Source organism: Pristiophorus japonicus, chromosome 7, assembly GCF_044704955.1.
Source record: "Pristiophorus japonicus isolate sPriJap1 chromosome 7, sPriJap1.hap1, whole genome shotgun sequence".
NCBI lineage: Eukaryota > Metazoa > Chordata > Chondrichthyes > Pristiophoridae > Pristiophorus > Pristiophorus japonicus.
The window spans coordinates 106,992,620-107,006,803 of NC_091983.1; the positions used below are offsets into that span (position 1 = coordinate 106,992,620).

At 43.8% G+C, this 14,184-nt stretch overlaps 1 protein-coding gene across 1 annotated transcript in view; it reads left to right on the top strand.

The window, feature by feature from the left end:
- LOC139266825 (protein eva-1 homolog C) overlaps positions 1 to 14,184 on the top strand; it is a 328,149-nt gene that overhangs the window by 36,041 nt on the left and 277,924 nt on the right. The window contains exon 3 of the mRNA XM_070884432.1: positions 542 to 694. Within this exon, the coding sequence (XP_070740533.1) occupies positions 542 to 694 (153 nt within the window). The remainder of the gene's footprint in view (positions 1 to 541; positions 695 to 14,184) is intronic.

Genomic DNA, 14,184 nt, shown 5'->3' on the forward strand with positions numbered 1-14,184 from the left:
GGGAGAGGAAATGCATCACATTTCAGGATTTTTTTTGACCATTTGTTCCCAGAATGGATTTGGGATTTGGGAAAAAGAGTTAATCTCAGACTGTAAACTTGTAACTGATAAACAATCCCTGCTGAACACCTGGGATGAGGAATCTCCCAACACAGGCTAACGAATTGCTTATATTTACAATTTCCTGGGGTAACAACATTAAAACTTAGCTTATTAGCATTTTAATCACCTTTCATTTCCATGCCTTTTCTTTTAAAACTTGTGTGAATATACTTTGCTTTAAAACACAACCATTAAATGTAACTTTTTTCTCCAATTTCTTTCTGTAGACAAGTGGTTAAAAAAAAATCCTGAAACATATCAGCTAAGCACAATCGAGGGAACATGATAATTTAATTACCATCTACTGAATATGGTCTTTAGCAGTTATAAAGGTGGTTTAACCAGTTCAATTCTGAGTTTCCAAAAACTGAGTAAAATGTAGAATGTTGATTTGGTTGGTTAAAAAGAGAACTTAACAAATCATTTTACATAATTACAGATGAATACAAGAGTAAAGTGGCTTGTGAAGATGACAAGCTACGACTGAACTGTAAACGGAGTATGGTGATAGCCATCTACTCCGCCATCTTTGGCCGGTCACAAGAGGGAAGCTTGGAATGTCCTTACCAGAATGTTGGAGTTCCAGCTATAGGTAAGTGTGATGTATTTACAAAGCTAAGAACTGACTAATTATATAACAAGCAGGAGGGAGATGACAATAGTTTGAGCATGTCCCATACACAGACAAACTGAATGGACTGTTTCTTTTCTCATTAGAACTATATATTCTTTTGCCCTTCATTCAACTGAATTAACCATTAGAATGTATATTTTTAATTATAGAAATACGGGCCTGAATTTTAATCTGGAGGTGGATTGGGGGTGGGGGCTCAGAAGCAGTCGAGAAACCCAGGAGAACAGGTTTCCCTCAGGGTCTGCCGAATTTAACAGCAGGGCCTGATTTGCACAAGGCCACAGAGAGGAGGGAGTTGGGGATTGAGTGGGGGCCGGGAGGAGTATCGGTTGGGGGAGGGAGAGAATGGGGACTGGCATCAAGGGATCGGGGGATTGGGGAGTGAGAGAACAGGTCCTGACATCAAGAGATCAGTGTGGCAGGGAGAGAATGGGGACCAGCATCAATGGATTGGGGGGGGGGGGGTGGGTGTGGTGATGGTGGGTAAGGGAGAGAAAAGGGACTAGCTTCAAGGGATTGGGGGCTAGGAGGAGGAGAAGGGAGAGGATAGGGGCTGGCATGAAGGGATCAGCAGGGGGAGCGGGGGGGTGATGGCGGGGGCAGGGAGATAACGGGCCCAGCATAAAAAGATGTGCGGGGAGGGAGAGAACATCAAGGGGCCTGGAGAACGATTGGAAGCGGGGAGGGAAAGATATTAAGTTCTCTTGATGCCCGAGCAAGTTTATTCAGTGAGTAGTTGAGCTTCACAGATTGGGACAGTACTGTTTGCTGATCTCAGCCAAATCTAGAATAGATCTCAGTGCCTTGTAGTAAGGGAAAAATTGCCCAGTTATCTATTCCTATTTGTAATGCAGTGAGCCCCCTGCTGGACATGTACATGTGTGGACATTGGGTGAGGACAGAGAGGCTTAGCTGTGAGCCTCAGGCTATGAAGATAAGACAGCTTTAAAGAGAAGTAGAGATAGAGATAAACTAATACTATGTGCAACCTAATGCTTCCATGCTGGGACCATTGGAAATGTCATGCCAAGGAAGGCAGCTTATTCAGAATGCATAATGCAAGACTTAAGGTTTGATATCTCTGCCCTTGCTTCAGCTCATCAGCTGCTGAAGCCCTCATCCATGACTCTAGACTTGACTATTCCAATGCACTCCTGGGTGACCTCCCACATTCTACCCTACCTAAACTAAAGATGATCCAAAACTATGCTGCCCATGTCCTAACGCTCACTCATCACCCCTGTGCTTGTTGACCTACATTGGCATCCGGTTAAGCAATGCCTTGATTTCAAAAATATCATCCTTATTTTCAAATCCCTCCATTGCCTCGCCCCTCCCTATCTCTGTAATCACCTCCAGCCCCACAACCCACTGAGATGTCTGTGCTTTTATAATTCTGCCCTCCTGATAATCCCTGATTAGAATCGCCCAACCTTTGGTGGCCTGCTTTCTGTTGCCTGGGCCCCAAGCTCTGGAACTCCCTCCCTAAACCTGCCGCCTCTCTACCTCTCTTTCCTACTTCAAGACACTCCTTAAAACATACCTCTTTTGCCAAGCTTTTGGTCATCTGCACTAATTTCTACTTTTGCGGCTCGGTGTCAAATTTTTATCGTATAATACTCCTGTGTTGTGCCTTGCGACGTTTCACTACGTTAAAGGCACTATATGAATGCAATTTGTTGTTGATATATATCATGACGTTTTGCTCAATTTAACTTCTTGCCAATAAGTACACAAGTATTTATTCAGGCTACTTGTGACTCTCTTGTATCTATTACTTTCCATTCCTATAGCTCTTTTCTCCCAAGAGTTAATCTGCCCAGTATGTTTTATCATGATCTTCATTTCTTCCCTCCTCTGTTGTACACCTCATTCTTGCCTTGCACACTTCCTTTAGTTTGATTCTCCCTCCAAATTTGTAGATGCCAGCCGATCTCCCAAGTGTATAATTGGAATAGGGTCTACAGAGGAGTGTGGCGCTGGAAGTGAGAAGAAGACATGGGGGAGGGTAAAGAGGGCTGGGGGAGTAAGACGAGAGGCTGTGAGGTGAAAGGTAGAGGAGGGTAAGAGGCTGGTTGACCAGGGAAAGTAGAGCATAGATGGAGATTAGTGGTGGGGTTAGAGAGGACAGATTAGAGTTAGAGGCTGAGGGAGATGGAAAGTACTCTAGGTGGGATTATTATTATGTGCAACACAATTAGGATTGGGGGTTGCTAGAAAATGGCTGACATCGGCGTCTGGGAGCTGGGGCATCAGACAGTAGAGTGGGAAGGGGGTTGGGGGAATGCCAGACATTGGAGATGGGGAAGGCTGAAGGACGATGGAGAAAGAGAGTATTTCTAACTTTATTTTCTGTGAAGTGCTACAATTACTCTTATTGTGTTGTATACTTCTATATATTTCTTTCAAGCAAATTATCTTTATAAATACGATGTACATATAACAATGTATATCATATTTATTATACCGGTATTATACAGTATTTATTATGACATTATATAATACATAGATATATATAAAATTAATATTAATTTAAAATATATATATATTATGTAAAATATTGCAATATTTCAAAATTACATAAGGTCCAACATAAAAAGCAACGGAGGCAATCACAGAGTGATGGGGGTAGTAGGTCGTGGGGACTAGCGTAGGTAATGGCTGAAGCGGCCGAAAGGTGATTGGAACAGTGGCAGTAAGGCAGGAGATTGAGGTCTGGTGTAGAAGACCAGAAAGGGCCAAGACAACTTTGAGCAGCTGAATATGTGCCACATAATGCCAAAGGGCACAAATAAAAGCAGTGGGCCAAGAAAGACGGAATAGGTTGGGAAGTGGATGGCACTAGGAACGGCAAAGTTGCAGGATGGAACACTGGACTTAGAAAGCAGGCTTAGTAGGCATCAACATTTTTACTGATTTAACAAAAAATGTAAACACAAAATAAAGATACTGGAGGTTTTCCATGATCCACATGGGAGAAAACAGTAGGTCACAGAGAGTGGGAATGGAATGGTCCAGGATTAGCGGCAGTAATGGGACAGAGAAGGCCTGAAATTGCCCAAAGAGGTGCTTCAGGAAACCTGGAAGGGGGCAAAATTGTAAAAAAAGAAAGTGATTTAAATGTAAAATGTTGTCCTTGCCTCCAATGCTTACCATTACCAATATGGCTGACACGTTGGTGGTGCAGAAAGTTAAACTACTTCACAGAGACACACAGTGGGCCGAGCCTGCAGTAACATTCAGACTGCAAGCTATGTTTAACCATAAACTCTCGCTATAAAAATGTCAGCTATTGCGTGACACCAGGCATGAGTGATTGTGTGTAAGGCAGCCATGACATCTTTAGCATTAAAGGTAACTTATTAGAGCACCACCTACAGGTGCACCAGGAACTGCAGGGTCATGTTTTTCTTTTGGATCAAGATTGACGTGAGTTTTCAATGGATCATAGAATGAATCATATAGTGCAGAAGGAGGCTATTTGTCCCATCGGCCTGTGTAACATGTGACCCATGTACCAAATTTTATAACAGCAGCATTCATTATTATGATCAATTTTTAAAGCTCCTGTTTTAAAATCAGATTATGCCGAGAAGTCTTCAAATTAAATAATCAGTTTTGTATCAAGCATAGCTTATTACAGTAAGTGAATACTTAATGTTAAATTGATTGGACCTATGATAGTATTTGAATATTCATGATGAAAGATAGATAGATGCCAATGAACTTTTTGTGATTACCCTTCCTCTTGTACCTGGCTTCAGAAGTTACTTCCTATTAAACTAACCCACTTTAAGACAACTCCAATGAATGGGGTGGTGAGGGGTAAAGCTAAAGTACAAAAGGATGTGTAATATACCCAGAAGAACCTGAAAGCTGTTTCAGATATTAGGGAATGTTTTAGTAATTTTCAGTGTTCCAGATTAATCAAATCTTATTATTTTTTTCATGAAAGAACCATGACAAATTGCTGCAATTGCCATAAATGAATAGACTAAACATTCCTGGGGCCACATATTATAAGTTTACAATGAGTATTAAATTAATTTTAATTTGAACTGATGAATTTTCTATCCCTTCCATGAACATTGCATCAGTTCAAGTATTAGGAAGTCTCTTCATTTATCATGGGAGGGGTAGGATATGATGAAGAATTGCATCATACTGTTTTTTTACAGTAGACTGATTAGTGTCACAGGAGAAATAAAATTAGCCTGGTTTACGTGGTCTGTTTGAATCTATAAGAACAGATAAATGCATACTTCCTGTCGCAGTGTAAACAGCCTTCAGCATCTGCAGCAGGCTGTGATACTCAGTTACAGCTTGTAAACTTTTACAGTAGTGCTGATGCACAGCAGCTTTGCCTCAAACAAAGAACTGGTTTTCTGCCAAATTATTTTTATTTGTGTTGACCTTGTCAACAGAGGCAATATTGTTTTAATTAAATGTACCCAACGTAAGTTTAATTAGTGTAAATAACTTGTCAGTAGCTTTCACCTAGTTGTTTAGTTTGACTTATTTAAATTGTAATTACAGGGGGGTAGCTTGAAAATGAGGGTAAAGGTGTTCTGTATCTTATTCTGGCAGTCTCTTACTCTTTACATTTTAATGATACTAGATTTAATAAATTGGAATAGTAATTTTCACCTTCTGTGGTTCTGTGAATTACACAAGACGACTTCCAAAGGTAAATGAAAACATGTGAATAATTGTTAACCAAAAAAAAGATGCAAAACTTTAACAACTAATATGAATAAAAATACCTATTTTTTTGACACAATTGGGAAGAGGCACCTGTTCACAAAATACAAAAATATCAAATAATTTAAAGACAAAAAGCATTTGAATCTTGTATGTTAATGCAATTTTCAGTTTAAAGTTCTTGCTAACATTTTTTTAAATACAAGTTCAAATTCAATATTTTACAGTGTTGCTACCTTGAGGGCTGATGTATAATGGCAGCATTTAGCACAGTGTGATATAGGACTCCTGCTCTTGCTGCAATTAGAATGGGTGATGCACTCAATTGTGAACATGCACATGAGCTAAACTAAAAGAAATGCACTCACTTCACTACAGATATGTGGGAACTAGATGGATTATTGAGAACAATGTTATGGTGAACTGCGATGCTTCTCCTGATATGTTGCCAAGAATCTAGCAAATAATGGCAAACAGAGATGACTCTGTGTACAGTATTAGAAATACTTTTCTTGGGCATAGCTTAAAGCAGTTTTGCTTTCATTCTTAGCTGTTTCACACAGAGAGGTAATAATGACTTCAGATTTGTACAAGAAGTCTCCTTCACCATAGGCCTGGGGTCTTGAAAGCAGTATTGTACATTGTAATAAATGATGTTGGAGTAACTGAATCTGATCATTTACTCAGCATGTGAAAGACACTTGTAATTAATCACTTCTACAGAGAAAATCTACCAGCAGCCCTTTCAGTGGTAAAAATGAGAGAGCTGGTTCTGAGATAGAGGTGAAAGAATATGTTTTTAGTGAAAACTAATACAGGTGGATGGAGGGTGTTAGAAGCTGAAGCTTTCAGGTTAAAGAGTTATGACAAGATGAGGATCTGAGCGATGTCCAGTGGAACTGTCCAACATTTCATTTTGATTGTTTTTAACTAGAATCCACTTTTGGTTGTCGGAAGCCACTAAAACTGCAATCAGATCCCAAATGAAATCTTGGCATGCCATTTTTTTATATATTAAGGCCAAAGCCTATTGTTCAGGACACTGCTAAGATTGAAGAGATTGAAGAGGCAAGAACATGTGATAAATCAAGAAGCAATGGTCCGGTGGTGTCAAATTTGGGTTTTAAGAGGCTGTAGGTTGCAGAAGGGGTGGAAGACTGATGTTTGGCTACAGGTTTCTTGAACCAAGATGACTGAAGACCTGCTCTGCTGCACAGACCTAGTGCGCACACATATCGCAGTGTGGGCTGGCCCGTGCTGCCCCTGGGCCCTCGCCTCTTCTGGGCCCTGTACCCTCATTCGCCGCACCTTCGCCCACGATGTTCCAGGGCCCGGTGCTCCAGCTCTTTATTTATAGCCCCGACCTGCGGTAGAGTTCTCACACAGGTCGGGACGGCCCACGCACATGCTCCGACTGACTCCGTCCCTCCCTCCCTCAGGTCCTCTCTCCCTGGTTCTAGCAATGTACACACAACATCACAGGTCAGAATGTGCTGACAAATGGCTTGGTCCACCACCTGTTCCCTCCACCAAAGAATATTTCACCACCAAGGTTAGCTTGAAAATGGAGAAGAAAATGGCTGACTCCACTTTCAGTGACCATTTCAGAGCAGCTGAGAGCCAGTGCATTGTACCCCAGAACTGTTAGATGGTAATAACAGTGGGATATGGGGCAAAGGCGGGTATACGGAGATAGATCACATAAGAAATAGGAGCAGGAGTCGGCAATCCGGCCCCGAGAGCCTGCTCCGCCACCCAACAAAATCATGGCTGATCCGATCCTGGCCTCAACACCACTTCCCCGCCTGCTCCCCCCAACCTTCGACCCCCCATCGGTCAAAAATCCGTCTATCTCTACCCCAAACACATTCAATGACCCAGCCTCCACAGCTTTCCGGGGCAGAGAACTCCACAGATTCACGACCCTCCGAGAAAAAATTCCTCCTCATCCCAGTTCCAAATGGGCGACCCCCCATTCTGAGACTCTGCCCCCCCAGTTCCAGATTCCCTCACGAGGGGAAACATCCTCTCAGCATCTACCCCGTCAAGCCCCCCCAGAATCTTATACGTTTCAACAAGATCAACTCTCAGTCCTCTAAACTCCAATGAGTACAGGCCCAACCCGCTCAACCCCTCCCCATAAGTCAACCCCCTCATCTCAGGAATCAACCCGGTGAACCCTTTTTGAACTGCCTCCCATGCAAGTACATCCCTCCCCAAACAAGGAGACCAACACTGCACGCAGCACTCCGGGCGTGGTATCACCAACGTCCTGTACAGTTGTAGCAGTTTTTAGTTCTTGTGTACACACACCACCCCGCCCCCAAGCTCTGGAACTCCTTCCCTAAACCTCTCCGTCTCTCTCTCTCTCCTCCTTTAAGACGCTTCTTAAAACCTCTCTCTTTGCTCCTGTGAAGCGTCTTGGCATGTTTAACCCCGTTAAAGCCGCTGTATAAATGTGTGTAGTTCTCGAGTGTCTTGCCTTACATAAGAACATATGGATAAAGACCTAGCTCTGTCATGCCCGTGTGGTGGCTGGTGTGCAACGGTCACCACACGTTAAAAAAATCTACGCACAGGCATCTTCCACCCCCTCAATTGGAGTTCAGGATTGGAACATCGGGTCCTTCATTGAAACATCTGTGAACTCATGTGAAAGCAAGTCATCCTCATTCGAGGGACCACCTATGATGATGACAGGTTTCTTGCAGAGCAGAGAATTCTACTATTTCACAATGACCTCAACAAACTGACCAATTCTAGATTGTCCTTGATTTCTTTTGTGGAATTTGGGGCTTCCTTAGTATGGCTCTCTTCCTTTGCATTCGGGCTTCTGTAACACAAATAGGACATCCTAGTTGGGTGCAACTCTATTTCTGCATTATTATCAATGTAATCCAGTGGGAATAAGCAGTTGTTTCTTTCTGAAAGACTCCTGTGTGTTGCATACTTGACATGCCCAGCTAACATTGCAACAGATTAGTAAGTGGACAAGTGAAGCCACAAAAAGTTATGTTTATGGTACAGTTGATACTCAGGATGCTTTAACATGATTTTATTTTGGCAGTACGATGATTTGTTTTTAAAGAACAAGTACAGGTACAATGTCCGAAATCTGGAATTCTCGGAATGAGTCTGTTCCGGTTTTTGTATTTTTCCGGATTTCAGACAAGAAAATCAATAGTCTGAAATCTGTAATCCTCGACCGAATCTGTGCCGGGTTTTGAGCAGCGAGGTCCGAAATCCGGCAAAACCCGAAATCTGACATGGATTCAGTTGAGGATTCCAGATTTCAGACTTGATTTTCTTGTCTGAAATCTGAAATCCAATGACCGAATCCATGCCATATTTTGGGTTTTGCCTCAAAAATGTCCAGCTTTGGAACAATAATTCCGGATTCCAGACGACTCCATCACCTATGTGGAAAATGTCCAGTTTTCAGACAATTCAGGTTTTCGGAGTTCCAGATTTGGGGCGTTGCACCTGTAGCAGAAATTGTAGTCTTGGGGTATTTCATTAATGTTCTCATTTACCTTGGATAAATAGCCAGCTTTGTCAAGTGGAACTCTGTATTAAGCTTGCAAAAAGGTAATTATCTTTTTGTGTCTGTTAATTTTTTCCTTGATTATTGTTCTAAAACTTTACCCACCACTGATGTTAAATTGCCTATAGTTACTAGGAATGTCCTTACATCTTTTCATAGAAATATCGAAACATTGGGGTCAAGTTTCGGCCTGAGTTGCTCCAATTTTTTTGGAGCAACTGGTTTAGAATGGAATATCTTAGAAATTGCAATTCTCGGCATTTAGTTTGCTCCAGTTCTGGTCAGTTAGAACAGTTTCATTTTGGAACAGATTTTTTTTCCAAAAGGGGACATGTCCGGCCACTTACGCCTGTTTTGAAAATTTAGGCAGTGAAAACTTACCACAAACTAATTTAGAATGGAGTAAGTCTAGATTTTTGTACGCTCAGAAAAACCTTGCCTACACTTTAGAAATCAGGCGTAGGTTACAAATCAAGTGTAGGGGGTGGGGGGGAGGGGGGTGGGAAGGGAAGTAATTAAATTTTACAAGCATTCAACAGTCTTACTTGTACAAATAAAGAGCCATCCTGAATAAAAAATTATAAACAAAGTAAATACAAAATATAGAATTTTCCTACCTGTGTGAAGCAGCAGCAGCTTTCGATCTGCGGTGCTTCAGGCAGGCCTTCCATGTAGGAGACAGGGGCGGGGCCAGTGACTCGACGGCAGCCCAACAACAACAGCAACAAGCAGCCTTCGAGTTGCGGTGCTTCAGGCAGGCCTTCCTTCCATGTAGGAGACAGGGGCGGCGTCAGTGGCTCGACGGCAGCTGAAGACACAGCAAGCAGCCTTCGAACTGCGAGGGTAACTGAGGCCATTCGGCCACGGGATGGGGCGACAGCAGTGGCTGACGTCGGCTGAAGACACAACAAGCAGCCTTCGAACTGCGAGGGTAACTGAGGCCATTCGGCCACGGGATGGGGCGACAGCAGTGGCTGACGTCGGCTGAAGACACAACAAGCAGCCTTCGAGCTGCGAGGGTAACTGAGGCCATTCGGCCACAGGATAGGGGCGGCGGCAGTGGCTGACAGCGGCCGAAGACACAGCAAGCAGCCTTCGAGTTGCGAGGGAAGCTGAGGCCATTCGGCCATGGGATAGGGGCGGCGCCAACTGCCTTGTCTGTTGAAGTGAAGGTAGCAGCTGCACTTGCCTTCTATGCCTCGGGATCATTTCAGGCTACAACTGGAGTTGTGTGCGCCATCTCTCAATGTCCAATACAGGCCTGTGTTTACCAGGTCACGGCTGCACAGTATGCGTGGAGGAATGACTTCATCAATTTCCCAATGACCACACAAGCGATCCATGAGAGGGCTGTGGGCTTCTTCAGGGTTGCTGGCTTCCCAAAGGTACAGGCTGTATTGATTGTACCCACATAGCCTTTCGAGTACATGTGGAGGATTCCGAGCAGTACAGGAATAGAAAAGGTTTCCACTCCACCAATGTGCAGCTTGTGTATGACGACAAGCAGCGCATCATGTCAGTCGATGCGAGATACCCTGGAAGTACCGAAGGCTGCATTCATCCTACGCGATAGCATTATATCTGACATGTTTGAGCAGCAGCCAGAAGGGCAGAGCTAGCTACTGGGAGATAAAGAGTATGGCTTGACCACCTGGCTCATGACGTCCCTACGCGTGACACGGACAGAAGCTGACCGTCAATACAACATGGCGCACATTGCGACGCGCAGCATCATTGAGAGGACCATTGGCATATTGAAACAGTGATTCCGATGCCTGGACCATTCCGGAAGCCACTTGCAATACTCTCCTCAGATTGTCGGCCATTTCACTGTTGTGTGCTGCATGCTCCATAACTTAGCCATCATGAGGCAGCAGGAGCTGGTAGTGGAACCAGAAGACCCACTTGAGGGTCCAGTGCCTGATGATAGTATTTTGGTAGAGCAGGAAGAATGATAACGGCGATCAGGAAAGCATGCAAGTGCCTGATGCTGGAGCACGAGGTCGGAGGAGGGCCGTCCATCGTGCTCCTTTAACGATTGCTCGAGCCCTGCGTCAGCAGCTCATCCGTGAACGCTTCAACTACTGATGCCTGAGGGCTCTGCGACCACTGTTGTGCATGGACACGTTTATTCTTTGGAGTTGTTCCTCTGTTGTGTTGTGTTAATGGAAGATGAATCAGTTTTAATGAAAAAATATTTTATTGAAAAGTTAACGTCACTGTAATAAAATATTTGTTGTATCAAAATTCACTTTTTAGTATGACTCTTGAAGATCACTTAAAAACTTTAAGATCACTTATAAACCTGTAAAGTTACAGAACAATTTCAATGTGAAAAATCTTAGACTCTTAAGATCACTTAAACTTCAAGATCACTTTTAGGTGCAAAATTAAATAAGATACAAAAAGTGAGAGCATTTACACTATAAGATTACTTAAAAACCCTAAGATCACTTATAAGTTGTAAAGTTACAAAACTTACAAAACAATTTCAATTTGAAAAACGCTATTATAGCTACATCAAGAACAAGAACAAAAGCAGCAAAGAAAGGCTGCAACCATGTCTCATCCATATCTCAGTGAATGTTCACTTCTTCATGGGGGTGTCATTTGATTGGCTGGGCTGTGTGCCCTTATTGCAGCAGCTACCTCCATGAGGGCCTGTGCCGACACTTGCATGCCCTCCCTGACGGTTTGTGCCGACACTTGCATGCCCTCCCTGACGGCCTGTGCCATCGATTGCACTCCCTCAGACATTCCCTCCCTAAGTTCCCGTGTCATTACTGCTATTTCTCCCGTCAGGACTGTCACCTCTTCATCCACTGCACTGACGCTACCAATGAGCGATCGGGTAAGCTCATTGATCTCCATACCCAATGCCACAACCTGAGCCACATCTGTTGCACGTTGCATTTCAGGAGAGCGTGTCTCCAATCTCCTTCTCCTCTGCCTGGGTCTGCCTCGCGGCACCACTACACTGGGAGGAGCGGGCTGGGACGGTGGGACGCTCTGTGTTCCAGATGACAGCACTCGAGTGCGAGCCTTGGGCTGGGATGGTGGGTGAATGGGTGTAAACTGCTCCATTATATCACCAGCACCACTGAGACCCGCAACGTCAAAATCAAAACCATGGAAGGTGGAACCAGAACCAATGCGAGTGGGAGGCGCAGGCTCGGACGGTGGTGCACTGACTGTAAACTGCTGCATTATACCAGCAGCACCACTGGGACCCGCAACATCAGAATCAAAACCATGGAAGGTGGAACCAGAACCTATGCAAGGGGTTGAAACTCTGATGCCCCTTAATGGGGGCTCATAAACATTAATTTGGAAGCTCTCCCCTGTAGACATTTCCGTCATTGCTGCCATCATCCAGTCTGGATCGTCCACATCTGGTTCTACGGGTTCTTGTTCGGTATCTTCAGGATCCTCAGGGTTGGCAGCATCATCACCATCATCAGCATCATCATGTTCTGCAAAATACATCAGAACACTCAAATGATTAACAGCAAGGGAGGGGGCAGGATGGGTGGCATGAGTACTCTCACACATAGCAGACCAGGCAGCAGGTTGATTTGAAGGGCCACGATGCATTTTCAGAACTTACCCTCTTCCTCGCATGCTGTACTAATTGCTTTTCTCCATGTACGACTTATCACAGCAGCGAGTCTCTGTTCCAAGGGTGTCAGTGGATGCAGATTGGGCGTGCCTCCTCCTGTTCGAGTTGCTTCCCTTTTGTTGTGGGCCAATTTCTTCTGCAAAGAGTAAAATATAACTTTTTACAGAGCGTGTCTTTCTGCAGGGTGGGACATATAGATAGTCACGTTACAATTACGATTACATTCAAAAATGAAAATATTACTTCCACTAACTACTTGACCAAGGTCGTGCCATTTCTTATTACACTAGCTTCCCGATCTCTTGGTATGCACCACTGCGCAGTAATCTTCTGCAACTTGGTTCCAACGTTTCTTCATTTCTTTTATGCGACCTCTGTTGCTGGTATCTAGCTCCTGCCACCTCTGCTCAATGACGTTGACTAATATCTCCACTTCCTCATGCAAGAAATTCTTTGTTCTTGGTGGATGTTGTTCCATTGCTGTATTGAATTGACACTCGTATTTTTCAAAACACACAGTCCTTAATTTGCATGCACCTATGCAGCACCTGTTCTGTGTTGTATAAAGAGAGAGGATTAATTAGCAATCTCGTTGTACGAGGCCCCTTGGGGAAGAGTGACCATAATATGGTGGAATTCTACATTAGGATGGAGAATGAAACAGTTAATTCAGAGACCATGGTCCAGAACTTAAAGAAGGGTAACTTTGAAGGTATGAGGCATGAATTGGCTAGGATAGATTGGCTAATGATACTTAAGGGGTTGACTGTGGATGGGCAATGGCAGACATTTAGAGACCGCATGGATGCACTACAACAATTGTACATCCCTGTCTGGCGTAAAAATAAAAAAGGGAAGGTGGCTCAACTGTGGCTATCAAGGGAAATCAGGGATAGTATTAAAGCCAAGGAAGTGGCATACAAATTGGCCAGAAATAGCAGTGTACCTGGGGACTGGGAGAAATTTAGAACTCAGCAGAGGAGGACAAAGGGTTTGATTAGGGCAGGGAAAATAGAGTTCGAGAGGAAGCTTGCAGGGAACATTAAGACGGACTGCAAAAGTTTCTATAGATATGTAAAGAGAAAAAGATTAGTAAAGACAAACGTAGGTCCCCTGCAGTCAGAGTCAGGGGAAGTCATAACGGGGAACAAAGAAATGGCAGACCAATTGAACAAGTACTTTGGTTCGGTATTCACTAAGGAGGACACAAACAACCTTCCGGATATAAAAGGGGTCAGAGGGTCTAGTAAGAAGGAGGAACTGAGGGAAATCCTTATTAGTCGGGAAATTGTGTTGGGGAAATTGATGGGATTGAAGACCGATAAATCCCCAGGGCCTGATGGACTGCATCCCAGAGTACTTAAGGAGGTGGCCTTGGAAATAGCGGATGCATTGACAGTCATTTCCCAACATTCCATAGACGCTGGATCAGTTCCTATCGAGTGGAGGGTAGCCAATGTAACCCTACTTTTTAAAAAAGAAGGGAGAGAGAAAACAGGGAATTATAGACCGGTCAGCCTGACCTCAGTAGTGGGTAAAATGATGGAATCAATTATTAAGGATGTCATAGCAGCGCATTTGGAA